Genomic DNA, 27,528 nt, shown 5'->3' with positions numbered 1-27,528 from the left:
AAGTGTTTTCTACCACTCACATGTTCGTGCCAGGGGAATAAACAAATGCTCCTGCTATGCCCCTTACCGTCATTAGCCGGTCAATCACCTATTCCCGGTCTTCCACAAATCTAACAATTTTCTGTTTAGACGCCCTCCTCACATACTGTGCTGTTGAGGCAATGCACTCCAAAATAAGACATGCTCTGCTGCCAGTGGGCCACCATCATATTTTGCCCCAAGGCTTCATAAAACCATCAGTGGATGGGAACAAACTGCAAAGGCAGATGCTGTGTTGAGGCCACTGTGTTTTCAGTAAAGGGAATGGATTAGGGTTGTGATGGAGGGAATATCCACAGAGTCATAAAATCAGGGACTTCCTGTTTCCCCCCAATACTTCTTGGCATTTAAACCCAAATATTCCAATTTCAGCAGGTTTCCCAGCTTATTAGAATGCTAAGCATGCTCTGAAAAGTGGGCTTCCTCAACTAGGAGCTTATGACAGCAGGAACGGAAGGCTCAGATGTTGCCAGAACAGTGATTGAAAGGCAGAACAGTTGGGTATTGGGGCAACGAACAGCTGAATAGTGCCAGGCTGCTGCCTGCTGGGACAGGCTGAGACTTGTCATTGAGCAGGAAGATCAGAGATTCAGGAGTGGAAGACATCAGTCCACCCTGGGCAGATGGTAGGAAGAGTTTGTTTGAAGGACAGTGGACTTAAAAGAAGAGTCTGAGAGTGTTGAAGGTCTAAGTCTATTCATGGGGAGCCCAAAGTTTTCAGTGGCTCTAATTTTTCACAGTACCAGGTCATACTCCATTTAAATCCATCCCTGTCATAAACTTAGATTAATCTTGAAATAAAAGAACGGCTAGAGAATCTCCTGGTAGCAAAAATGGTGCATTGTTAAAATGCCATAAAATGGATCCATGGTGGTTATTTTGTCCTTGCTGATCCTTATCTCATGAGACTGCTGCATCCAGCACAATCCATCTGATGTTGTAGGGACCCTGAGGTAAGGGACATTTTTTTCTCAGTTCAAGTTACTATTAGCTTTTTCTGCTTTACAATATGAATTACTTTCTTAGGCACACACACATTGCCACTTTGCTTACTCAAAGCTGCATTACCCTCCAGGGTAATGGTCTTTTCAGTTAGGCAGAATTATGATGGATTAAGTGTGTCCATTCTGCAGATAGACCATTGTCATGCCAAAAGTATCTTTTGCCTTGGAACATCTCCTGAGCAACTCAGGGACAGGAGGTCAACTCTGATCAAATTGGGACTCCAACCGGACCCCATATTTGTTTTTTCCAGGGGTTAGTCTTTGTCATCAAAATTGTATGAACCGTAAAACAGAAAGTTCCTGTGAGTGAAAATGTCACATTCTCAACCACGGGCAGCTGAACAGGACATCCAAACGCTTCATTCCGAACCTCAAATAGGCTCATGACACAGGCTTCCGTAATTGCGAATCTTGACTTTCCATTAAGGCATTAAGGTTTAAAAATCCCATGTCTTGGAATCAGGTTAACTAGTGCACCTCGATTAGTTCTATGCCTTGGGCTGATATTTATTTATACAGGGTCAAATTCCAAAGCCCCTAGCCAAGCTATCCTCCTGCCGAAGTCAGTAAGAGTTTTTTGCCAAAGTCAGGATTTATCCCTTCGTGGTTTTTTATGAGCCCTTTGCTTCAGCCTCTGGGTAAGTTTACATAATTTAACAAAACAAACAATACTGCCTGCAACAAGCAACAGCTACAGATGCACCTCCGTGATCTCTCCTGGTTCAGGCATCACTTATTAATATGCCCACTCTAACCCCAAACTCAGGAATATACCTGGGGTAAATAAATGCTCTGAAGCTAAAGGTTGTGATGAATGGATAGAGAGAGCAGACTTCAGAATGGCCCTAAAACCAGCCCTCCAGAATTCAGTTCTACAGTCCTTCAGCAGAAGCACCTCTGCTATTCCCAGCTGTGGGGGAGATAGGATGGTAGCAAAGGAGCCCGGATAAACTGAACAAACTGTTTCATTACAGGTTATAGGGAGAAAGAGAGAAGGTTTCAAATGGAAGCATGTTATCCCCTTAAGAAAGACAGACACGACAGACAAGCAGAACTTACTTTATCACTGGAGTGTAAAGACTATGCAGTCGGCAATAGATCCTCACACCCTAAGGAACAAAACAAATGTGGCTTTATAATTATGCACCAGATCCAGTGTTTTTTTTAAAAACCATACTCTATAGCAGCTCTGGAACTACAGTAGCATGGCCCTGGACGACATCTTCTCATCAGGAATTAGACCAATCAAATGTTTCTAGAAACTCTTTTCCTTCTCCTCTCTTTCCGCTTCCACTTCCACTTCCAACAATCTCTTTCCCATCCCTGGCACTGAGGTTTCACTTCTGCTCTCTACCTCTAATATCCTCCTTTCCAGCATCCACCCCCATTCCAGCCCATGCAAACTGCAGCTGCTAAGATCACTCTGACTGAATCAAACCCCTGTTTGAGTCCCCCTTCACTGGCCCCCCAGTCTCATTTTACCAAGTGTGAGCTTCTTGTCTTCACCTTCAAGTACCTCCTCACCTCTCTCCCAGCTTTTCCACTCTTGTCTCTTACTGTGTCACCCCACCTCCTTTGCTCTGCCAACAACGGCAGCCTTGTACATCAGCTTGTCAGCTTCTCACACAAACACCTCAGCTTCTTCTATGCGGCTTCTTACCTAGGGAATTACCCCTCTTCTCCTCCTCCTGATCTTTCCTCAAGAACCACCTCTGAAGTGATGGCCATGAGAAATCAGCCAATTAATAATGGATTGAGGGGCACACGGGGATCACTGGAACTCACCTTAGATATGTGTATGTATCTGGGAAAAAAACCTAAATAGCTATACACCATTGCTACATCACCTCTCTTCTTAAACTGGAAGGAGGCCTCGGCTAGTATAAATTAGTCTATTGTGTTTTTACAGAATTCAACACCCTTATCCTGACTGGGGGCTTTGGTTGCAATCATAATGTACATAAATAATAATAACAATTTATCACTAGGCCTCCCTTTCTCTCCTAATCAATAGAATAATAAATAACAATAATAAATCAGTAATAAATAAAGCATTATTATAATTAAATAATTTATTTATAATAAATAAATAAAAACATAATAATAAATAAGTTGGCAAGATGGGGAACGAGAGGGAGAATGTCTCCTACACTACCATGGTGGCAGATTGATACAAATTAGTGGTTTTACTAGCTTCAGAGAGTATGCTATAGTGCTGGTCACAGCCAAACATATGTAAAAAAGACACTTTTTATAACTATTATTCAGAGTTATTATCAGACTCCAACCTGGAAGGGAGATCGAGTACCTTGGACATGATATCTTCCAGTTCGCTTCTTGGTTTATATGTTCCATCATCATACCGAAACCTGTACATCACCTGCTCATTCTTAAAGTGGTGCTTATCTGAAACTGAAACCATCAGCGCAGTAATTAATAATCAGTCTATGCCGCCTCCCATGCCATGCATTATGACAGCACAGTATTTCTGCACGCAAAGAATCTATCATTTTCTACAGTCCCGCTGATGACAAACGCTCACATTCTCAGGTTTGCCCACACACAATTACCAGTCCTGCTGTCGTGCATACCTTGCACAGATACATTTCTGAATGTCGGGCCACAAAGTGATGGTTTTTCAAAATGCTGCAATTTCAGTCAAGTGAAATACCCTGCAAAATGCTGTTCTCTTCCCTCAAACCTGTTTCAGTTGTTTACAGCTTTGGAACCAGCTCCATTGAAGTCAATGGGAGTCTTTCCAATCAGCTTTGAATCATGCCCTTGCAGATTCTGTAAACCTACAAAAGTCATTCTAACATGAATGAAATGATTTTTGCAGCTGCCCAAGGCTCTGACATAGGGATCTGCTCCAATTCCTAAAGGAGAGAGCATGCTGGTGAGATGAACTACAGATGTTGGATGGATTCTTCCACCAGAGCACTGGTTTTTAATAAGGTGTTAATGGGCTCCCTGATATAATTAAATGGTGCTCTCCAGACACTACTTACTTTGCTAAAATGGCCATTCTGCAATGGTGCAGCTGAGATCTGATTGGTCCAGGCTGTATTACAATGGTGACTCGAGGTGAGCATAGGAAGCAGAATATGATTCTTTGGGGATAGGGACACACCCCAAATGGAAAGATGAGTCCAAAACTGAAAGCAAATAGAGAGGAAGGAGAAGGGCAAGGGAACAGAGCAACCAAAGCCTCAGGTAGAGATGAAAGAGGGGAGTGAGCAGTTCTAATCATCCTTGTCATCTCTAATGAGTCATATGACCAGGGCCGAAAGTAAGCTGGTACAGGCCGGTACAGCGTACTGGCAAAAAGTAGCCGCTGGTACCGGCCCGTACTCAGCTGACATTAAAGTGCTGCTGCAGCAGCACTTTAATGTCACCACCCCTTTTGTGCCCCCCCCGGGCCACCAATGTGGGAGGCAAAAGGAGCAGCTGCCCCAGGACCACGATTTAAAAGAGCCAGAGCCCCAGGCCCTTTAAATTGTTGCTGGAGCCCCACGTGGCGTGGGCCAGGCAGTGTGGATGGGCTGGCTGGAGGATGCTGACCCCTAGTCCCACCCCTTCCGCCCTAGGCCCCGCTCCTTCCGGGGTTGGAACTGGCCCCCATACTGGTAAGTGTGGAATGTTACTTTCACCCCTGCATATGACTGACCAAAACTAGCTGGTAGCCCCATGCCTTTTTCTGAAGCCCTATATTCTGGGCTGGGAACTGTGCTTGATGAATTGACTTAAAATGTGGTTTAAAACTATTTGAGACTAGCTCAATTTAGATGCAATTTGGCCAACCTACGAGAATGGGGATTCATTGGCTGGCCAAAGCTGTTTAAACTGAGTTAGCCTGAGCCAGTTTAGTCCCAGGTTTTTGTCTGAGTTGCATAGTGGACGGGCCCAACCCTTAGAAGGCAAAGAATGTTCTTTTGTGGATATTTGGGGATTGGGCAGAACTACCTATAATCTACCTCCTGTCCTGTGGGTATCTAATGCTGCTTCCTCTCTTTGGCGGGGAGGAAAGATTGTATAAAATTTCAAAGGGTGAAACTGGTTCCATGTTGCAGAATCTAATCACCGCTTTGACATAGGAACACTGGACATAGGACTGGAAGGGACCTGTAGGCTCATCAAGTCCAGTTGCCTGATACTGAAGGCAAACTCATCATATAATCCTGTTCAGAAGTTTCTCAAGTCCTTTCATACATGGGGAATTTTTGATGCCCTCTGTAATGGCTGCTGACTCTTCCTTCATTGAGAGTCTGAATGCTCTGGGTCTGATACTTCTGAATCTGACTGAGAACTGGTCCTGCGGGGAGATTCCTTTGATCCTTTGTGCCTGGCACAGGTTAGGACAAAGTTCTGATGAAACTCCTTTAGCTCGCTGCTATGCGTACCATGCTGTCACTTACACATCAGCAGCCTCAGATAAAGGAGCCAGGATTAAAGAAGATGAGGAAGCAAAGTGATAAAATGCACAAAGCTCAGCACTCCTGCAAGTCTGTGATCTGCCAGGGTCTGTTCTGCCTTGAACAGAGCCCTGCTCCCAGAGGAGGTCAGGCAGGCTGGGAGAATCAGCAGTTTTCTCCCAACGGTCACATTATACCAAGTGAAAAACAAAAGATAAGACACATTGCCTAATGTGGGGCTACATTGCGGTGTTTTGGTTTTAACTCAATTCAAGATAAGGAGATGGATATTGTGACTCTTTTCATGTCATTAAAACTCATAGCCTAATTACAGGGGATGTTTCCTCAGCTAAAAATAGGGTTGAAGGTGCCTTCTAAAGTATGCCAATTGTCACCAGGTGACAATAGGAACTCTAGATACAGGCAATATTTTAAACTCTAGGGATCTGCTCTTTGTCAGGGGCCTCTGATGGAATGTAATATTTAACTATTTTTGTTTCTCTGTGCTGGGAGATTTTGTTGGGATAGTTGCTAAATCACATCTAAGAACATCCAGACCAATGCCAGGGTGGTCAGCTATAGCAGCATGGATAGCTGTAATAAAATATCAATACTGGATCATGCAGCCTCAGAAGAGCTTCTTGTGCTGCGCAAGTGATTGTGTGTGTGTGTAGAGTATGCAATATCTGTATGCATATGCACATGGGCCATAGTTTCAAGGTCTCAGAACCCACAATTAGGGCTCCATTTCTATTTAGGCATGTAAATAAGACATCGGTGTCACAACGGGAGCTCCTGGGTATTGAGCACTTTTGAAAATCTGGCCACTTATTTTGTTGCCTAAATGGGAGTTGAGCATTTCTGAAAGCCTGGCCCATAGTGTGAGTGCAAACGAATGACTGTGTCTGCACGTTGGCAGTGGAAGTGCATGTGCATGGGGAAATCTGGTGCTGCTGGTATTAGCACACAGCAAGAAAAGGCTTCCCTTTGTTTTGATTAAGAGAAGACAACAGACATCACTTCTTAACACTGTAATAATCACCTGGAAGAAGCCCTTGTGGAGCTGTAATGCCAACAGATTAGTGTTAAAGCAATACGAGTCTAATTAAATAGCTCCCCTATTTAAACTGGATTAGAGATTGCATGGACATGTGGACAACTGGTGACTTAAGACCTTAAGGAAAAAATTCTTATTCCCTTGATGAGCATTTTCCAGCCACATGCACCTAATGGCTAGAAACGGGGCACCTACTGTTTAAATTGTACATGACTGAGTTATTCTGCTTTCTGAAACGGAAAAAGAATGGGAAAGAACAGGAGAAATCTGGGTTTTGAAGGGCACAAAAAGCAGGAGAAAAATCATGCTTGACTAGAAATACAGGGAGAGGGTCAGATTTTCAAACAAATCAGGTGTGCAAACGTTCACGCAACTGCTCATACAAAGAGGCCTCAGAGCCTTAAAAATCTGCCCTAGGATTTCATATAGAAGGGACATTTCCTGTGCTTCATCAACAAAGTCACATGACACTTTTAAAAAGATATGCTCTTGGAAAGTGAGCTGGAGAGGACAAATAGTCCCCCGCCCCCATTACTACCTCACTCTATAGCTAGGAATCTCACGGCATAAGGAGAATACTGTGTACAGAAAACACTCCTAACTTCTGCAGCTCCTGAGGCTGACCCTCATTTTTGAAGGGAAATTGTCAAATGTCTCTACACTCAGTCAGCCACAGCCCTCCCTGTTACTCAAGTCTCTGGCCCTTTCCTGATTTGCACAACTCGGCTCTCCTCTCTCGTGTTCGATAGCATACATCAGGACTGGAATTGTTGCTCATGGATGGATTTTTAAAAATATTAAGTGCAAATGAACACACAATTTTTAGGCCTCTGTGTGTGTGTGCGCGCGCGCGCAACTCATGAGATGGTACATGCAAGTCAAGTAATTACAGTCATAAATGGCCGACTAGGTGTGTTTGTGCATCTAAAGTCTGAAAATCTGGCCCTCAGAGAAGACAAGTGCCTGGATTGTCATAGATGAGGGCACTGCACCTGGAATACTGTCCTTCTACTCCCTTGCTCAGTAAAACAGCTAAGAGGCATGGAGAAAGGACCCACTTACTCTGTAATGCATTTGTCTCAAACTCAAGGGTCACTTTTCCTGCATATGCCACTTAGGGTTGTTACTCATTCCAAGATTCAAACAGCCTTGATTTTCACAAGACCGTCACACAGCCTGTCATTGGAGAGATGCAGGCTTGCCTTAGGATGGATGCTGAGTCATTGTAATGACACAACTACCACAAAGGTGGCCCCCTCATGGGAATAACTCCCATTAATGCTAGTTGGAGTTAAATGCCCTCTCACAGTGGGACTATGAGGATTTGATGCAAACGTTGAGGGAAGCTGTTTGAATGTCATATGGTTACAGCTAATGTGTGCAGGTAATAATGTGAACAACTGCAAGTGCCCTTACACCAATGTCTCCAGTGTCTTACTAAGATCTGGCACCTTGCTATGACACAGAGCACTCACCATGATGAATGATGCCATTTTCCAACAGAGCTTGTCCCAAGTTGACCCCTTCCTCCGGCTTACTTATCTCGCCAATCTCCATGAGCCAGGATACAAACTCACTGCAAGGGGAAGTAGAATAGCAAAAGCAATTAGCTTTCTCTCCCTAAGGGCAAGCAAACAAGTCTCTGCCAGACATTAACCAACCACTGATGACTCTCTTCTTGAAGCACCGCATTAACATCTACACGACATTTCGGCTACACGACACAGAAGGGTATGACGGCACATCTTCTAGACAGCTGGATTTCCTACATTTCTGTAGGAAATGCTCTGCAGATGAAGCATGTTTCCTGTGGGAAACATTTCCCTTAATTCTCCAAAACTAGCAGACTTGGAGGGAAAGAACGTCCAATTGGTTCAAAAAGGGCTACAACAGAGACTTATTTTAATGAGCGCTCCAGACTCCCAAATGAGAGCAGGAAAGGAAGGTGTACTGATGCCCTTAAAAAACAATAAATCACAAATAGAAAATGATATTTTTACCCTGGTATCCATCAAAGCAATGTACATGGCTTGAATTGAAAGATATATTCATCTTACTTCATTGGGTCTGATTCTTCTCCCTCACTGGTTTTGCACTGGTGTAACTCCATCATCTTTAATAGAGTTACATCATTGTAAATTAGAGTAGACTCAGACTGAGTTCAAGTCCTGTTGATAGGCTAATTTAAGGTCACTGCATTAAAGATGGTTCCTGTCTTATAATTAAATGATTATCAATCCCTCCTACCCTACTAAAAGTTGGTGGTATGTGGGATACTAATTCTGAATGAGCAGGTGAATCACAGTGCTTTGACACATAGCTTGTTTCTATGATGAAGGCAGAGCTGCAAACAGGGCAGAGGAAAACTTCTGATTACAGTTAGCTATGTAGTGTGTGACTCGAGTGACAGTATGTATAGAAAATATAAATGTTGCCAGCCTGATGAATGGGACACTGGCAGTGCCGTTGGGGGACCTAGCAAGTTTGTCGGTTTAATCAGGGACTACACCAGAATGTGTAAAATTCATTGAAAAGAACAAATGGAATATTTGAAAGCAGAGCAACATATGGGAACTCTGAGTTCAATAAACCAGTTGGGTGCCTGCCAATTTGTGTAGGGCTGTTGCTTATCAAAACCAGCATCCGTGCCTCCAATTATGGGCTTTTAATGCAGCATTTTTAGTCTTTCTTTGTTTATCACAGGCTGACTCATCCCAGCCTAGGTAATGTAACTGTTTTGCTTTTAGAACAACAACAATAAAAAACAGCTTCAGCTTGTTGGGGGACTACCATGTAATTGTAACAGCAAAAAGAAAGCAGCAGAACTGCTTTGTTACACCAGCGTCATCGCATGGAAACCAACAGTTTGTAAAAAGACCAGAGTAAAACAGTGATGTATCAAGCCCAACATCTTAGAAGGGTCTCCCAGTGATTCTGAATAAGGAAATAAACTATCAGAGAGATGGGTGGGAATCAGATGTTCCACTCGCATTACTGGGAATAGGAGTTGTGCTACCTAATTATGTCCCTGCAGATTCGCATGCATGTTCCATTGTATCTCTCTGGCATAGCTCCCAATAGGCTTTGCAGGTGCAAATGATACACTTATGTGCTAACAGGTGTTAGGTTATTTAAAGGGCATGTACAAACATTAGAATGTGCAGATGAGTTTGCAGCTGCAAAGTACAGGTGCATACTTGCCAATGCATGATTTTGTGTGTGCACAAGTAAAAGCTGAGGGCTGGAAGACTGGCACCTAATACTTTAGGGAAAGAGTATGTGAAATAACTCCTGTATGGAGAGACATAGAATCATAGGGTTGGAAGGGACCTCAGGAGGTCATCTAGTCCAACCTGATCCTCAAAGCAGACTTAATCCCCAATTTTTGCCCCCAATCCCTAAATGGCCCCCTCAAGGATTGAGCTCACAACCCTGGGTTTAGCAAGCCAAATGCTCAAATCACTGAGCTATCCCTCCCCATGTCAAACACTATGAACTCTTCTTGTAGCTCAGGCGATCCTTTGCTTTCCCCCATGGATTAAAGGTGAAGAAGGTAGGATGTGTCTTTTCTTTGAGCCAGTCAATGCTACTCCTTGTCTGCCAGAAGGGGTCATTATCAAATGAAATGAGGAACTAAGCCCCAGGGACTCATGGGAGACCGGATTAAACACTCAGGGTCTGATGTTCAAACACATTTAGTTCATAAATTAACATGCAATTAAACTGTAGGGAAAGTTACCTGCAATATTATTACCTTTGTGCATGGAAGTCATGGAAATCAAGTAACTGTGTGTGCAAATGATCACTCAACTGTCTACCTGGCAATTTGCACTCCCACCCCCTCCTGCTTAACAAATGCATGAGGTTAAAATTCCATCATCCTGTAAACTCCCTAATTGTCCTTCTTTGGCTTCAAACAGATGTTTTTGGCAACAGTCCAGCAGCTGCCAATATTTCTGGGTCACATACTTCTCAGAATTTATTAAGCCTGCAGAGCAAACACTAATTTTGCTTGAGAATCAAATGCCACAGAAATCTTAAAGTAGCACTTAAGAAAACCATCTCATTTTGCTAAAGGCTTCAGGGTCTTTGGAACAGTATTCAGTTATTTTTCTCCATCAGCTCTTAGTTTTATAGTTAAAGAGAACTGTTTTATATTGGGGAGTCCCAGCAAACTCCAGGGATCTAGTTCTACACAAAAAAAGCAGGAGCTGGAAGGGCTGTAGCCTCCCTCTCAGATCTGGGGGCAGATCCTCAGAGGGTATAAATTTTCATAGCGCAAATCAATGAACAATTTGTACCAACTGAGGGTCTGCCCCCTGGTATCTAAACACAGTTTCACTCCCTGGTCTGTATGTCTGGAATGGGGTACACCACTCTAGAGTTTAGCCAGAGGCCCAGCACACAGCAAAATCTACCCTAAAGTTAGGGTTGCCAGGCATCTGGTTTTCGACCAGAATGCCCGGTCAAAAAGGACCCTGGTGGCTCCGGGCCATTAAAAGTCTGGTCAGCGGTGCAGAGGGGCTAAGGCAGGCTCCCTGCCTGCCATGGCTCTGTGCAGCTCCCAGAAGTGATTGGTATGTCCCTGCAGCTCCTAGGCACAGGGGCAGCCAGAGAGGCTATGCATGCTGCCCCTATCCTGAGCGCCAGCTCCACAGCTCCCATTGGCCAGGAACCACAGCCAATGGGAGCTGTGCGGGTAGTGCATGCGGGCACGGGCAACGTGCAGAGCCCCCTGGCCACCCACGTGCCTAGGGATCGCAGGGACATACCATCCACTTCTGAGAGCCACCTGAGGTAAGCGCTGCCCAGAGCTTGCATCCCGAACCCCCTCCCGCACTCCAACCCCTGCTCCAGCCCTGAGCCCCCTCCCGGAGTATGCACTCCGCACCCCTTCCCACACCCCAACCCCTGCCCCATCCTGAAGCCCCCTCCCGGAGTCCTCACCCTGCACCCTCTCCTGCACCCCAAACCCAGTCCTGAACCCCTTCTCTCACTCAAACTCTCTCCCAGAGCCCACACCCTGCACCCCCAAACTCCCTCCCAGCATTCGGCCCCAGCCTGGAGCCCCCTCCTGCATCCCAAAACACTCATTCCCGGCCCTACCCCAGAGCCCGCACCCCCAGCCGGAGCCCTCACCCCCTCCCACACCCCAACCTCCTGCTCCAGCTCAGTGAAAATGAGCGAGTGAGCGAGGATGGGGGAGAGCGAGCAATGGAGGGAGGGGGATGGAATGAGTAGGGGCGGGGCCTCAAAAAGCAGGCAGAATACAGGCAGGGCCTCGGGGAAGGGGCAGGGCAGGGGGTGGGGCAGGGTTGTTTGGTTTTCTGCAATTAGAAAGTTGGCAACCAGTGCTTAACACAAATGTGTTAGTTAATTTGGTGCTATTTGGGAATGTCCTTAGAGTCACATTCTACTACATACATGACTTCAGTGTTAGCTGTATGCACGTGTGTGCGGGCAGAATTTAGCCCTTGGTATTTAAACAAAATCTCTCTGAGGAATTGTCTATATTCCTGCCTTTCTATTTCAATAAAATGCACTTTAAAGCCCTAAATATATGGTCATTCATTTCATTTTCACTTCAATAGGTGGAAAGTGGTATAGATGGCCAGCTTAGGTCTTGGGGGCAAGAAGGTGCTTGGACACTTTTGCCTCGGCTTAAATAGGGACCACGGGAAAATACTCAGCTCTGCTTGGCTCAGGTGGGGTTGGGAGGTGGGGTAAAGCTTGCCATAAGCCCCCTTGACACTTGTAGGATCCCTGGTTTGTCCCCAGCATAATTTAGATTAGTCTTAATTCTAAATTCTGACAGCCACATCACTTCTCCCAACCCCTGAAGTTACTGGGTTTTGGCTCCTCAAGAAATACACAGAAAAATCTTTCCAACCCATTTAGGTTGCTCCAATCTGCTCAGACACATTTGAAACTTTCTAGGGTTGCTAACCCCTCTACATTGCAAAACTCAGGAAAAAAAGTACAAAAAGCAACCCTTGTGGCAAATGCATTCCTGGTACTAAAGCATCCCTTTCACAGAGTATGATTATTCGCATACCTGGATGGTCTGCCAGTGCACCTGAAGAGAAGTAATCCACCTTTAGCAAGGTGGATTTACTCTCTAATAAATCATTCCTTGGAATCAAATTCCAGAGAAAGTCCAAAAAATGAATACACTTGATATTTCTATAACATTTCATAACATCAGAGTGTGGGAGGCAGTTATGGCTAGTTCACAGCACATCAGTGTTAGCTTTTCCCTCCACAGCTACACTTTCTCCCTTGACTCATTTAGAGCTATTGCTCTAGTGCAGTAGGATGCTGTGAGATAGTCTAAGGGCAAGAGTGAAATGAGTTTAGCAGCCTCAATCTTATTCTCAGCTGACACATGCCTGTACCTCAATACCACCAAGCACCCACGGGGAAAAATTAGTGGGTGATCTGCACCCACTGGCAGTCAAGACCCCCTCCCTCCCACCCCACCTCCTCCTCTGCCACTTTCTCCTCCCCCCATGAGCGCGCCGCGTCTCGCTCCTCCGCCTACCTCCCAGCACTTCCCCCCCGGCCGCTGCCACACAGCTGTTTGGTGGTGTGCTGGGAGGGAGGGGGAGGAGTGGGAACATGGCGCGCTCAGGGGAGGAGGCGGGGCGGGGATTTGGGGAAAGGGTTGGAATAGGGGCAGGGAGGGGGCGGAGTTGGAGTGGGGACTTTGGGGAAGGGGTTGGAATGGAGGTGGGGCAGGACCACATGGAAGGGGTGGAGTGGGGGCAGGGCCAGGGGCAAAGAGGGAGTCGAGCACCCAGGGGAAAGTGGAGAAGTTGGCGCGAATGTACACAATTCAACACGACAGTAACTTCTTTGAGATCCTGGGCTGGAATGGCCCGCAAATGTGCAGGTCACCATTGAAATGAATTGTTCAGGGCAAGCCCAGGAATGGAATGACAAGTTTGCAAAAAGGCTAAGATTGAAATGCATTGGCTGAGCTGTACTGGGAGCCCAGGACTAGAATAGCAAAGTTGCTTTAGGTAAAGGCTGAAGTGCACTGGCAAAGCTACTTTTTATGGAGAAGAGTGGCATTCTGGATGAAATAGCAGAGACACAATAGTTCAGGATTAAAGTGCTTTGGTAGGTTATGGGTCCTAGGAGGGATCAGGATTGTGGAGCATTGGCAGAGCTGCATCAGGTTTCCAAGACTGGAATATCAGGCTTGTTGCCAGGCTGGACTGAGGGCAATGAGCAGAAGAAAGTGTGAAACATTTACAATACCAAAAGGAGTATGTTTAAAAAGAAAGGGCTTGACCAGGAAATTCCATGACTCTTGAAACTAGATAAAATACAGGGACTCAGTAAAGGAGGAAGGGATAGCTCAGTGGTTTGAGCATTGGCCTGCTAAACCCAGGGTTGTGAGTTCAATCCTTGAGGGGGCCATGTAGGGGGATCTGGGGCACAAATTGGAGATAGGTCCTGCTTTGAGCAGGGGGTTGGACTAGATGACCTCCTGAGGTCCCTTCCAACCCTGCTATTCTATTGTGAGAACACAACCTTTCAGACTGGCACTTCTGGTTGTGCATAAACTAGGAAATACTAGAACTTGCCTCACATCCAGAGCCCAAACTTTCCATGTGAATGTAGCAAAAATAAAAAGGAGCCAAGCGCTTTCACTCTACCAGGAATACCAATCTGTCCATCAAGACTGCCATCTGTCAGGCATAAAGACAGTGCATCACTTCCACTTCACATACACCCAAGGCCTGCTGCATGCAAACCGCCTCGCTACAGTGATTGGGCACAGGAGGGAGAGGAAGTATCTGGATAAGCTGTCTCTCAAAATTATTTTTTCCCAGCTGATAATTTCAACTATAGGCAGCCGAGTCGGAAAAGTCTTCTCAGGTCACCAACTCTGACTCCCTGTGAGCTGTGCAGGACATTTCCCTACAATAGTCCCACTAGTGCCTTATCTAATCTCTCCTTGACCGCCTCTTGTAATGGCGCTCTGGCAGCTCCACAGTGTCTCTTCCAAGACATAATCTCTGTGACGGTTAAGAATTATTTCCTAATGTCAAGCCTGACAGAGAGTTTTCTCCCATAGAAAAGTCCTTTTTATCCCTTACTTCTACAAAACATGAGGTCTCCTGTTCAATTTACGTTGTCTCTGGTGAGCAATAACTAAATGAACACACTTTAGATTTGATACTGAGGCTGGTGTAGCTCTACTGGGTTCAAACATTGCTCATAAAGCATCCCCTACAGGTGGGCTATCAGGGGGTTAGGCTCTTTTTTTTACTCCTGCTGCCGATCTGAAATAATTGTTGTGAAATATTCCACAGTGGAATGTGCTGCTATTGTACAGCCTGCGCAGAGCACTGAATAGAAATTAATGATTAATTTTAATGAACTGCAGCTGTAATGGGGGTTATGGCCTTTCCGATTAAGCCCTGGCAAAGCACAGCTGATCTGCCCTCACAATACCATCCACAGAAAACCCAGTCCCTTCGGTTAATTGGCATGAAAGGGCCTTTTCAATCCAAACACCACTTACTTGCCAAGAAAGCACTTGGGAACAGTGCTTAATTTTCTCCTCCTGTCTTTGATAAGGTTCACTTTCTTGGTCATCATCATGTGATACAGCTTCTCTCCTTTCTCCGCAATCATGACGTATGCATCCCGCTCCATCCCCAGTTTCAGACCTGGAATACAAAGCAGGGGTTCCCTCAGATCCTGGCCATCAAAGCATTCGCTCAAAGCCAAAAGTTGAGACCAGATGCATACACAGAGCAGCAGCAGCCACACGGGACAATAAGAGTTTATGGCAGTGTCTTATTTTACAAGTATTGGAAAAATGGGCCCCTTCACAATCTGGATGCAAAATTGATGGGTGGTTCAGTGCGCAGGTGAAGCTTGCAGCCTTTCTTCTGTGTTTCCCATGGAGATCATCAGCTCAGAAACAAAGGGCCCCAAACACGAGGCTTTCATCACATCCCACATAGTGGAATGTTCTCAGAAACATGCACTGAGAACATGGGCGAGTTGGAACGAACAAACAAACAAACAAACAAACAAAAAAACAAACAAATCATTCCCCATTCATTCCTGGTGCCGCTGTAACCTTCACAAGAATTAGTTCAAGATGACAGAAATTTTGTCAGAACAGATGATTTTAAGAGACTTCCATCATTGGGGCCAAAATTCTGTTGACACTAAATCCAGACCCTGACTTAAACCCAATTTAGATATGAACACTGATTCCTCCGTTTACCGCCAGTAAATAAGCTGTTTATAAATGCCCCTGTGCTAGATGATACACTGTGGCTACCATATCAAGCAGCCAGCTGGAGAGATACTGGATGACTTAGGCGAGTGGTGATGGGATATAGGAAGGGTGTCACCTTCCAGCTCTCAGTTTGCATGTGGCCCAATTTAATCATGATTGAAAGTTGCAACAACCAGATGGCTAGTCTGAAATGAACCTATTGGTCTGACTCCAGCTCCTAGTGAACATGCATCCATGTCACAGCTGGCCTTTCTTATCTTATGAAAGACCATGGAAACTATCTTAATTTTTTGCCCCTGCCATTGAGGGTTAAGGCACTTGGGTGGGACAGAGCATGGAGGGAGCACACACTGCTGCTGTCTGTGCTGTACCCATCTGGCAAATGAACAGAGGACTTCGTTTGCCAGTTTTTGTATTCTGGCACCTTTCACCAGCAATACATTCACTTTATAGACTAAAGCAACAGCCTGAAAGGCTAGTTAGATAGACCGATACATAATTATCTCTAAAGGATGCCAAGTTTACCCCTTCTAGCCTTATTTTATGCTTGAAGAACTAAAGTTGAACAAAAATTAACAACTCTGATGGCCACCAATTATTCACCACACTGCCTTTGAGTTTTTTCAAATGGTTATTGCATTTGTTTCATAGGTTTGGTACATGTGCTTAAGAAGTGAGTCTTATGCAATATTTCATTCTGCAAAGGTAGCATGTTTCATGTATCCAATATCTGCCTAAAGGTTTTGGTTCTGTTGACCTCCTGACTTAGTATTACTTCCCCTATCCTATGATCTGATTCAAATATGCTGATGTTATGTGTAGCCAAAGCTAATTTGCAATGTGAACTTGTGATAGAAAACAGCCAGTGTAATAGTACACGTTTCATTCTGGTCTGACATGACCGAATTCCCCAAGCTCCGATGTAAACAGCAGACTAGAATGAACATTCTACACAGCTCATTCCAGGATCACACAGAATTGGGAAGCTCACCAAGGTTTCTAATCCAAACACTGATAGCTCTGTGACCTTGCAAGTACTGAGTCAAATGAAGCTTTCCAATAAGGTCTGGAATGTCTGCCATGATAGCCGTGTTTATCCAGAGTTCCTGTCATCGACTGCCACATCATAAACCAGGATGATGAAAAGCAGCCGGAAAAAAAAAGACAGAGTGGCTGATGCTGCACATAAAATTTTGAGAAATTTTGAGAAATTTAAAAATAATTTTGCTTCCTTCACCAAGATTTTCTGTATTTTTTTCCTAAGGATTTCGTTGTGTATTTTTATTGTTGTTGTTGTTAAGAGTTCAGCTACTCCAACAGATGGTTCATCACCTGAGTCAGAATTCTCTGTTTGAAAGGCATAATAATAATAATTGATATTTCTCTAGAACTTTCCACCTGAGGATCTAAAAGCATTCTACAATTATTATATTTCATACTATGGCCCCAAAGTAGGAAATTATTGTTTCCCCTGCTTTACAGAGGCACACACGGTGGCACACAGTGGATGAGGTTATAATTATCAAAAAGTAATCAACAATTTTGAATAAAGGCTATAGAATTGGAGTCTGTGTCTAAGCAGAATGGACCCCGGGTGCCGGACAGTAGCAGAGCGTGGGGTGGCAGCCAGGACCCTGGGTGTGGGGCGGCAACCAAGACCTTGGGCATGGGGTGGTAGCCGGGAGCCTGGAGGTGCTGCAGCACTCCCCGCACCCATAGTTCCCGCACCTGTGCATACCAGCAAAGAGCCTGTATCATTACAATACTCTAATTTTTAAGTGTTCTTGTGGTTCTGCTTTGTCCCCAACCATCCCGATGGTTGTCTCTTCTCTCCCCTGCCCAACCGTTTATTTAACCGTGGTTCTGTTTGTCTCACCCTTTCTCTTTTGTTTCTTATTAAACCTTTCTCTCTTTTTTATTTGTAACCTGATTGCACAGGAATGTTCACAAAACATCAAGCTGCCATAAAACAAGAATTTCATCTGCAATGAAGATTTGGAGTGACATGGGCTAGTGTTCTGAGCATAAGCCTGGGAGCTAGGAACTTCATTTGAATGAAAAATGCTAAAATAGTACAGCAGGAGCCCTCTGTTAGAATGTGATGCAGAATTGATTAGTGAGCAGAGACCTCCCAGCCTCCAATGGTTAGAAACATTCTTTAAAAAATTAAAACTCTTTCACTGGCCTTCAGAGATATTCCTTCTCGTATTGATTTTAGCCTGAGGTTAGGAGTTCACTTTCATTTATGCTATGGCTCGACAGTATTCTGAAGCTGGTTTCCCTATTATTGGCAGGTACCTTGGCATTCAGCTATGACAAGGCACGCTATCAATGATTTTTGTATTCCAAGATAACAGCCCACATTGTAATTTGTATTGTATTACACTACTCTGTACTGCATTTTTATCATGCAGTAAAGTATTGTATTATTAGACCTGGGATTTCCAAAGAAGCCTGAGGGATTTAGGCACCTAACTCCAATTAAATTTCAGTGGGATTTTGGTGTCCATCTTCCTTAAAATCCTTTGAAATTCCTAGTGAAAACCAGGATCACTTAACATTTATAGAGCTTAGGTACAAAAGGGGTCTCAGACTGACCTCAGTTTGTGCTGGCAGAAGTAGGTAGTTACAGCTGCAAATGAGGCCAACTGCACCCACAAAACAGTGCCTGCAAAATGGGAGGACACTTCTATAGGTCAGGCTCCTAATCTCAAAAGTGCTTTGGAAACATTAACTGGCCACACCTCTGCCAATGAGTTATTGTTCCCATTCTGAAGATAGGGAAACAGGCTGAGTAGTCAAATAATTTGTCTGAGGCTACAGAGGGAGTTGGTGTCAGAACCTTTTCACTCAAGGATTCCTGGCTCCCCATCCTGTGTTTAGGCTCCATCGACCTTACCTCTCTCTTACAGAACAGCTCCACAGACAATCATGTGTTTCATTCAGTTCCAGAAAGATAAAAGTGACACAAACATTTGCACAGATTTGTCAGCATTCCTAGTCTGTGAAGTCCAAACAGTCCCAAAGATGTTCTCCCTGAATTGTTTTATTTCAATGCACAGCCCAGAAACATTTAGGTTGACTCCTTGTGAGGATGAGTTTGTAGCACCGCCTGGCAAAAGGCTGTTTTTTTCCATCTTGCAGATTCTATTTACAAATAAAAGACTTAAAATCGATTAAGTATAGACGTTTCAAAGTGCTTCAATGCATAAAAGAAACTGACAATTTCATTCCTGTAAATATAATGATGCATGGGGATTAAAATGCCATGGGGTAAATTAAGAAGTAGATGCTTCCAGTCACTTGATTCTCTTGTCATTAAAGTTGGCCATTAAAAAGCCACTGTCATATGGAGGAAAACTTTAAGAAACTAGAACAGCTTCTCTCTCCCTCTGACACATTCATAGTCACCCAAACATGTACGCACACATCCATGTATGCCTACACACGTGTTCACATACACAGTGTCTCTCCTGTGTGAGTCACTCAGTGCTGTTAGAAGATATGCCATTCACTTACTCTCTCTCTGTTCCCTTTCCTTGATTATAGCATCTAGCCATTTCTGTTTGTCCTCTGGAGTCTTGGCCATACAGACAAACCATTTGTTTTTGGCAGTGTTGTGTATCTTCCAGCCATTGGTCACTGTGTAGCCATTGCTGTGGTAATCTGCTGCAAAAACACAAAGCACAGCCCAGACAATGAATGGAAGGCCTGGCCCTTTAATGAAAACAAATTAACCTTGGACAACTTTGGCCACAATTTCCATATTTAAATGCCCTGAATTTCACAGATGCTGGACACTTGCAGCTCTCTTATGGAAGTCAATGGAAACTGAAGGTGCTTAGCTCCTCTGAAAATCTACTACTCATGTAGGTACCTATCTTTAGTGCGCTAAGTTTGAAACTTCGGCTCTTGTACATTATGGGCCTGAAACTGTGACTGCTCAACAATCAGAAATCCCACTGATGGCAGTGTGAGTTCCATGCCTGAGGAGCAGTCCCTCAGTCAACAAGAGTCTGAATAAGTTTCATTCCAAGAGCCATGTTAACAGTGGAAGTCCGCAGTGGGCTCACCGATGGCTTGAGTTCCAGTGAAAATACACTGATGTATTTATATTTTGTATTAGACAAATCCCTTAGTGCAAGGTCCCGCCAAGGAAAGTGAAAAATGTCAAAGTACAACCCTAGAGGCTGAAATTCTCTCATCACCCCAGCACAAATGACACATGGCAGGGAGTGGCAGTGCACATCTGGAAGCGACAAACACTCCCTCACACATGGACACATATACACACTGTGTTTTCCCAAGAGATCTCCTCTAGTTCAAACAGGGATTCATTCAGGGCACTCCTTATGGCCTGTGTTATATAGGAGGTCTGACTGCCTGATCACAGTGGTCCCTTCCGGCTATGGAAGCTATGAATCCATGAACCATCCCCTGGTTTCTCTGCTACAACCCAGACCTACAGCAACCTCTAGTGTGAATCCCTTTCAGTCTCCATGCTCCATGTCCATGGCCTCAGCCCCAAAAGGGGCCTAATTAGTGAGGCTTTATACCTTGGCCACATTGTACTAGAAGCTTTCAAATGAAAATCCTTTAAAGAAAATATCTGGATCTAAAATGTTGAGTGAAAAAGAATCTGTTCTTTGTTAAGATTCTACATTCTGAGCCTCCTGGGAATCCCTAGCTCCTCCACAACTTACATTGGGAGGATTTTTGCATTAAGAACATAGGGACTCTTGTATTGTCCCCTTAGCCTGCCCCTGGCCTCAAGGAATACCAACCTCATGACCCAGGGCAATAGTAATAGGTGGGCAACTGAGGATTTGAACTGAAACCCACTAGTTCTTTTCTATCAACGCCAAATTCCAGTGTCAGCCCACAAGGACAGTAATATCTGATCATATTTCATTCATGGCAGCAAATCCTTTATAAATGGCTTGATTCTCAGGGTAACAATTGACACTATTTCAAATGACAACGGTATATAATACTTTTTGCTGCTCACATGGGACCTGAACCAAAGGCCCAGGGAAGGACCCAAACTGCAACCAGATGCAGTACTTTTGTACTTTGCAGTTTACCAAGGGAGGCTATGGACCTGCTTTGTCCTTAGAGGGAGAAATCTGATCCCTTACCTGTCCCATCTTCCACATTCTCCACTTCCATGACCTCTGTGTTTATTCGGCCCCTGAAGATATAGAGGGATCCGTTGATTGACTTGGTACGTTTAGATGCCTTTTTCCCAGAAACTCTGCAATTAGGAATCATAAATGTAATTAATAGTTCTCCTTTATCTTTGCCGGGAGGAAGAGATTGGAGTTGGTAAATGTGTTGGCTTTCTTTTAAATATCTTTAAAATAATTTGTAGTAATCCTGTTTTCAATTTACTTTATTAGGAGCTGGGAAAGTAACTATTAATAAGGCAGTAAAAATAATATACTAAATGCAATAAAAACCTGGGGCTGATGGATTTATATTGTTACCAATTCTACATGTGAATAAACAAGTGTAGCTGATAACAAATATCTTGCTTTAAATCTAATGAACACTAGAAACAATAGTTCCACTCCATTTGAGATATATTAAGACTAAAAAAAGCCACCATGCCAACTGCATCTACATTATTCGAATTTCACTTTTCATGGGGATCTGACCACTTAACATATTAATTCAATTATTCTATTGCACAACATGTCAATGATAACCATGCCAGGTTGTCAGGGTAGCAAAAAGATCTGTTTAACAGCTGCATTTTGCAAGGTTTAATGAGCATTTTGACCTCTCTGAGTTTTGCTTTGTTGTGGGTTTGAACCAACCAGAAATGTCAGCAGAGATTTCAGTGGACACAGCTGAAGTCCACATGTTATTTGATGAAACCTCCAGTTTCGCATGATTTTGATGTAAAATGTTAAATTTGGCCTCTGTTTGGTTGACAGTTTTTGGAAACTTTCAGAACCTCCATTCTGAGTTCCTAGTTGGCAGTGAAACACACAGAGGCTAGTGTTACATGGTTTGCTATATGCATTTTGAAAGTCTTTGCATGTTGCATTCATACCATCATTGTTTGGTATAACAGCCCCATGGATGCAACCTTTGCATCAGAGTTTGTACCCTGATCATTCAATTTACAGAAGAGTCTCTGTTAAAGTGTATTGTTAAAAAACCTAGGAAAGGCCTTTTCACTGTTATATCCTGGGCCTTTATGCATAGAAGATGTTTAAAACTATCCAGCAGCACCTGCTGTGCTTTAATTGGCTCTCATATTTAAAAACAACCCCACTATATGAACCAGCACAAAACTGGCCAAATGAGCATCATTTAAGATGGCGGGTGTTCAAACTCTGTGACATTAAGGGGCAGCCGTCGTGACTTGCCAGGAGTCCAAGGGTCATAAATAATGTTGTGATAAAAAGAGCTAATCATAGAATTTCTGTTGAAATGAAAAACAGGTGTCAGGTCAGGGGAGTAGAGAATCAAAAAACTTTTGTGAACATTATCTTTCGTTTTCCAGATAGCACTGGTGATAAATACAACTTGGTGATGATCAGATATTTACATGCAATCAGATTGACAAGGGTTGAAATCTTAGAGTCATTAGATCATTTCCTCAAGGGGACTGAGTTGATTCAAAAGAGAAGCTCTCCAGACAGTCCTGATGAAGACCTTCGGATAGACAGCCTATTTCCCCAAATGAGGCATATTGTTCCTGACATCAGGACACAATTTGAACAGCAATCAAAGCTACTTCTAACATAACAAAACAATACTCAGCCCTGAAAATCTGTGTCATCAGTTTGTCAGACTTTGCTAGACCTCTGTAAAAGATCAAACAGCAAACCTGCATTTAAAAATCTGGGTCCGGAGTCTGATCCCAAACCCATTTTACGGTGGTGTAACTCCACTGAGCTTAACAAATCTACTTCTGATTTACACCAGAGTGAGAGTCCATATTTTCCAAAACAGAGCAGCAGCATTTTTTCTTATTGTTGACATTTTACTGAAAGTTGTGGGCCTGATTCTGATCTTAGTTACACTGAAGTAAATCAGGAGTAATGCCAATGGAATTAGACCAGTTAAAATCAGCGTAAGTGAGATCAGAATCAGGTGATTAGGCTTTAAGCCAGGCACTACTGTAGAAAGTGTTAACTTTGACAAAATCTGCATCCAATTAATGTGTCAGTTGTTTTTCATGCAGCTGGCTGACAGACAATGCTATCACATGTGCATAGACTTTCATTTCCACTCAGGACCAAATTATAAATAGCAGCTAGACAAGGGAAATAACCAAAATTAAAGTAGCCTTTTAGTCCCTAAATATATCTTTCATATTATGCAATGCCCAAAGGCTTCTTTGAATACTCTGCTTTTTAATGGAAATCATATTCTGGAGATTTGGACAGTCCATGTTACGTTACTGAAGAAAGAGAAACAACACTGATCCTTTGGGGGAACTCGAAGCGTTGGAGCAGCCTGGTCCGATCCCAAGCCAGAGTACAGAGTAGCTCAGTAATGTTTGCTGTGCAAAAACACAGACACTTGCTTAAAAGGCAGTGGAACATTTTGTTTCCTAAAACTTAGTGTTCCAGGAAGAGTGCATAAGGGGACGGGTTGTACCAACCTAAACTACAAAGAGAACCAGAGAGCGAGAAAGCTCTTAGGCAGGCCAAAACTGATCAGTAAAAGGTCAGATCCAGCATTCTGAGTGTGAGGCTTCCTTCAGGAATGATTTGTAAAGGGGGAAAAGGAGCACCTTTAGCAGAGAGAGGAGAGGAGAGGAAATTGGTGAGGGTTATGAGAGGGGGTATAATAGGAAGCAAGGAACGAAGAATGAAGGGAAAAGTAGGGAAAGGGGAAGGTGTGGGGATGAGATATGAGCCATGAAGGAAGAAATAAAAGTTGAAAGGAGAGTTAAATCAATACAACATGGACTAATTGCTGTAGTAGCTATATCTGTGAAGAGCCTTGAACACTGTCAATGCTATATTAGTAATAATAAATAGTTTATACTAATAGGGCTATAAGGTGGCAAGATGGGAGAGTTAGTGTTACCAGGAAAAGAAGGGAAAATAATGCATATAGTTCTGTGGCTGGGAGCCTGGGATCCCAGACCCTGGGGCAGTCCTCATAGGGATGTTGCCCCACAGCCATAGACCATGGAAGCTCTGGGGTTCCTAAATCTGAGGCCCATGCTCCCCAACAACCCACCAGGCAGGGTTCCATGGACACCAAGCCTATGTTTCAGCGAAAATTCATCAAAACCCACACATTTCTAGAGAATATTCCAGTTTCAATGAATCTGCGTTTTCCGTCAAAAAAACCCTGTTCCATCAGAAATTTCCTGACCAGCGTTACTCCTGTGGTCTGTCTTCTCCTTCCATTCTCTCTAGACTCCTCCTCTTGTATCCTCTGCCCTCTCCCGATTTCACATCTTCTTTCACCTGGCCCCTCTTATGCTTGGAACAACCTGCCAATGAATAGTGGCGAATTGCCCTTCTTCACAGCATTCCTGAAGACTCACCTGCTCTATGAAGCTTTTCAGCTGTAAGGGCCACACCTTACTCTGTTTCTTCTGTGCTGTATCAACTCATGCCTTTAGACTGTACATTTTTCAGGACAGGGACTCTATTACTGGTCTGCACACTTATCCTGGTGTATAGCACTTTGTATGTCCACCCGACTGAATGAAAACAGTAGTAAAAGCAGATGAAAGGAACAGATAATAAACCTGTGACTCAGTCCTAGAGGCTGATGGGAGATAGCATAGCTGATCGGCTGTTGCTGTTTTTCCCCTGGTGGAAGACATACTTTTAAGAATTATCCCATAAGCCTGTTAATGCCTCTGGGGCTCACCTGGATTTCCGCTTGCAGTAGACCAGAAGGTTATCAAACAGAAAAAATGTTCTCTCCTGGATGTTTCCTGCTGAGATTTTCAACAAAGTCCCTTGGAGCAGGAGTTGTGTGCAGATATCAGTCAGATTGGACCCCTAAAGCAGAGAGAGACCATTTTATTTATTTTACCTTTTCTATTCCGTGGGTTCAAACATTGTTACTAATAATCTATGCATTTGTTTATCACATCTGTCACAACTAGAGCTGAGCAACATTTTTCAGACAGTTTATTGCCCAAAAAATGCAATTTTGGGTTGACTGAAACTATTTGTGAATGAGAGTCAGATTTGGCTAATAGTTTTGGCAAAGAAAGAAAAAAGGGAGAGTAACGCATACAGCTCTGTGATATTTGTTTTTGCCACTGAACTGAAAAACCAGTTATTTACTCAGCTCTAATCACAACTACTGAATGGTGAACTTATCATAAGTGAGAAGGTAAATCTCCTCTTTCTTAATTTGGAATGTGACTATTTGTACTGTCCTCTCCCTGGAGTTTAAAACATGTCCTAAGTGAAAACCCCATGTACCATGATAAGATTTCCCTGTTCAAATCAATGATCCTTTCTTCATAAGAAATCCCTTTGAGACCCAAGACTGTTGTGTTGCCACCTGTGTACTCTCTCCAGAACATCAGTCAGACTCTGTGCCCAGCATTGCAAATACTACAAGTTGTAGCCTTAAGAATGGGCAACGGAGCCTCCCTGATATTGCAGCTTTGTTATGTTCTCTGTTAACCATCTTTCTAGAAGATGAACTTACCAGAGATCCATCTCCTCAGTCCTGCTGTCAGTAGCATAGATAGCTGCTCTCCTTCCTCAAGTTCTCAATAAACACGTCCAAGTTAGAAACAAACCCGTGAAAATCATATGGTTGTGTCTTATATGGGCCAGATCGTGCTCTGCGACAGACCATGTGTACAAAAAGCAATCACAAAGCTGGCTGAGGTAGTTGCTCAAGGATTCTCCAGCACAGGGGAGTCCCTAGGAGACACAGGGCCACTGTAGCTGGTTCCTGGCCATCCTCTCCTTGTACCATTGTACAGAGTATGGCTAGAGTGTCATTGTACTTGGTTGATTCCCAGCTAGAGAAACAGACCTTTGAGGGCCATTGCATTTGGCACAAATTAAGTGGTAGGAATGTTCTAGGTTGCACTGGGGGCTGAACCAGTTCCAGCCAACTCCATGATCAGGGGGTATAACCCTCTCTTCTTCCCCCTAAGCCTGCACCAAGTGCAGTTTGGCCATTCCCTAGGGTCTAGCCCTATGTTCCTATGTTTAGCATTATTTCACACTATTTTTATCAGTAAGATGTGGGTAAACAGCGATTTCACCATACACACACAAATTGATGAAAAATATTACTATAGATAATTGAAATTTGCAAATAATCAAAGTAAGAAAAATGCTGCTTGAGAATTTATTAGTTTGATTTACGGTTATTTACTTTGTATATTCTGACGTGATGTTGGCAATTTGTGTTTTAACAGTTGTAAACCTTTAACTTTTTGAATCTCAATGCCTACTGTCATGAAATAATTATTGTCTGAACCTCCCATTGTCTAACCCCGCCCCTCATAATTTCTTGCAACTGTGAAAATGTAAAATGATAAAAATAGAAGAAAATGCTTAAAAATAAACATTGAAATTATCTGTCAAAAATATGAAAAAACCCACTGAATTCAAATTAGAGCCAATTATAAAATGATTGATCTGCCTCAGCATTAACACATCTCTTACGATTCCTGCTGTTCTTTTAAGATGGGAATTTTGCTTCTCTGCACATATCAGATTTGGGGGGAACCTAGGGTATCAGCGTGTAGTGATTATAAAGGGAAAACAATCTATATGGGGTGTCCCTAACTGATTACTGTAGAGTATCTTCCATTGTTGTTTGCAGTGTTGTTGCAGCCATGCTGGTGCCAGGATATTACAGAGAGAAGGTGGGTCCAATAAAAGATAAAAACCTCACCCACCTCATCTCTCCCCTACAGAATTGTCAGTATACAATAAATTGAAACAGTGTATGAACTGGTTCTGTGCTAAACAAAAGCCCCATGTAAAGGATTCTCCTTTTATAGCATTCTCTCTCCACCACCCTTTTTTAAACAAATCTGCAGAATTCTGAAAGGAATTCACTACGAATCAAGTGGAGAAAACAGCCTGTTTGATGATACTCTAATGCATAAATTATACTGCCCATGATTTAGCACAGTTCCCACTGAGAAATGAATGTGAGCGGAGTTCATCCTGGCGAACAGACCCTGCCTTCAAAGTGCAGCTGTTTCCCTGTCCCTGACATAGTATAGTGCATCCCATCATTACATTATGTCTCGGAAATGAATTGAAACAACATTAGGCCAGGACTCTGTCCTGTGCATGGAACTGAGCAGGGCTGTGGTGGAAACACAGAACACTTGGTGAATATGTTGCAAATAGAGGCGTAAGTGAGAAAAGGCTTTTAAAAAATGAAAACATTACCCAATGGTAACATGGATTGAAGTTACACGAGGGTTACAGTATAACTACAGCAAAGAAGGCATTTCATAGCGTGGGTAGCCATACCCTTAGAAGGAAAAGGAAGAGAGAGTACAGGAGCAGCAAGATGTCACCCTGTTTCACATGCTGGAAATAATAATGGCAGCGCAGACTGCAAGTGGGATGAAGACTGGAGACTCCACTTGGACATCCAGCAGGGCAGGCAGAGTCAGGGATGCCAGTAAAACTGCCCTGGTTTATTTAATTAGAAACAATCGAAAAACTGGAGCTCCTCCCAAATTAGGTGTGCAGATTTAAACTGAACTGAACATATTTAAACTGAGCTGCTCTCAGATTCTCCAGAGAGCCATGTAGCTTTCTT

The 27,528-nt window shown here is 43.5% G+C and overlaps 1 protein-coding gene across 6 annotated transcripts in view; it reads right to left on the bottom strand.

Annotated features, from left to right (window-relative positions):
* Positions 1–27,528, bottom strand: part of PREX1 (phosphatidylinositol-3,4,5-trisphosphate dependent Rac exchange factor 1) — a 222,185-nt gene that overhangs the window by 65,382 nt on the left and 129,275 nt on the right. For 4 of the 6 annotated variants that reach the window (XM_038369848.2, XM_038369847.2, XM_043495593.1 and 1 more), the window contains exons 7-13: positions 24,634–24,767; positions 20,919–21,034; positions 19,300–19,449; positions 15,049–15,196; positions 7,988–8,088; positions 3,352–3,455; positions 2,103–2,152 (exon numbers count right to left, since the gene is read on the bottom strand). In XM_038369848.2, the coding sequence (XP_038225776.1) occupies positions 2,103–2,152; positions 3,352–3,455; positions 7,988–8,088; positions 15,049–15,196; positions 19,300–19,449; positions 20,919–21,034; positions 24,634–24,767 (803 nt within the window). The remainder of the gene's footprint in view (positions 1–2,102; positions 2,153–3,351; positions 3,456–7,987; positions 8,089–15,048; positions 15,197–19,299; positions 19,450–20,918; positions 21,035–24,633; positions 24,768–27,528) is intronic. The other 2 variants (XM_043495591.1, XM_043495592.1) reach the window with 1 other exon arrangement.

This window comes from Dermochelys coriacea, chromosome 13, assembly GCF_009764565.3.
Source record: "Dermochelys coriacea isolate rDerCor1 chromosome 13, rDerCor1.pri.v4, whole genome shotgun sequence".
In the NCBI taxonomy this organism is placed as follows: domain Eukaryota; kingdom Metazoa; phylum Chordata; order Testudines; family Dermochelyidae; genus Dermochelys; species Dermochelys coriacea.
This window is presented reverse-complemented; position numbering and strand designations above follow the sequence as displayed.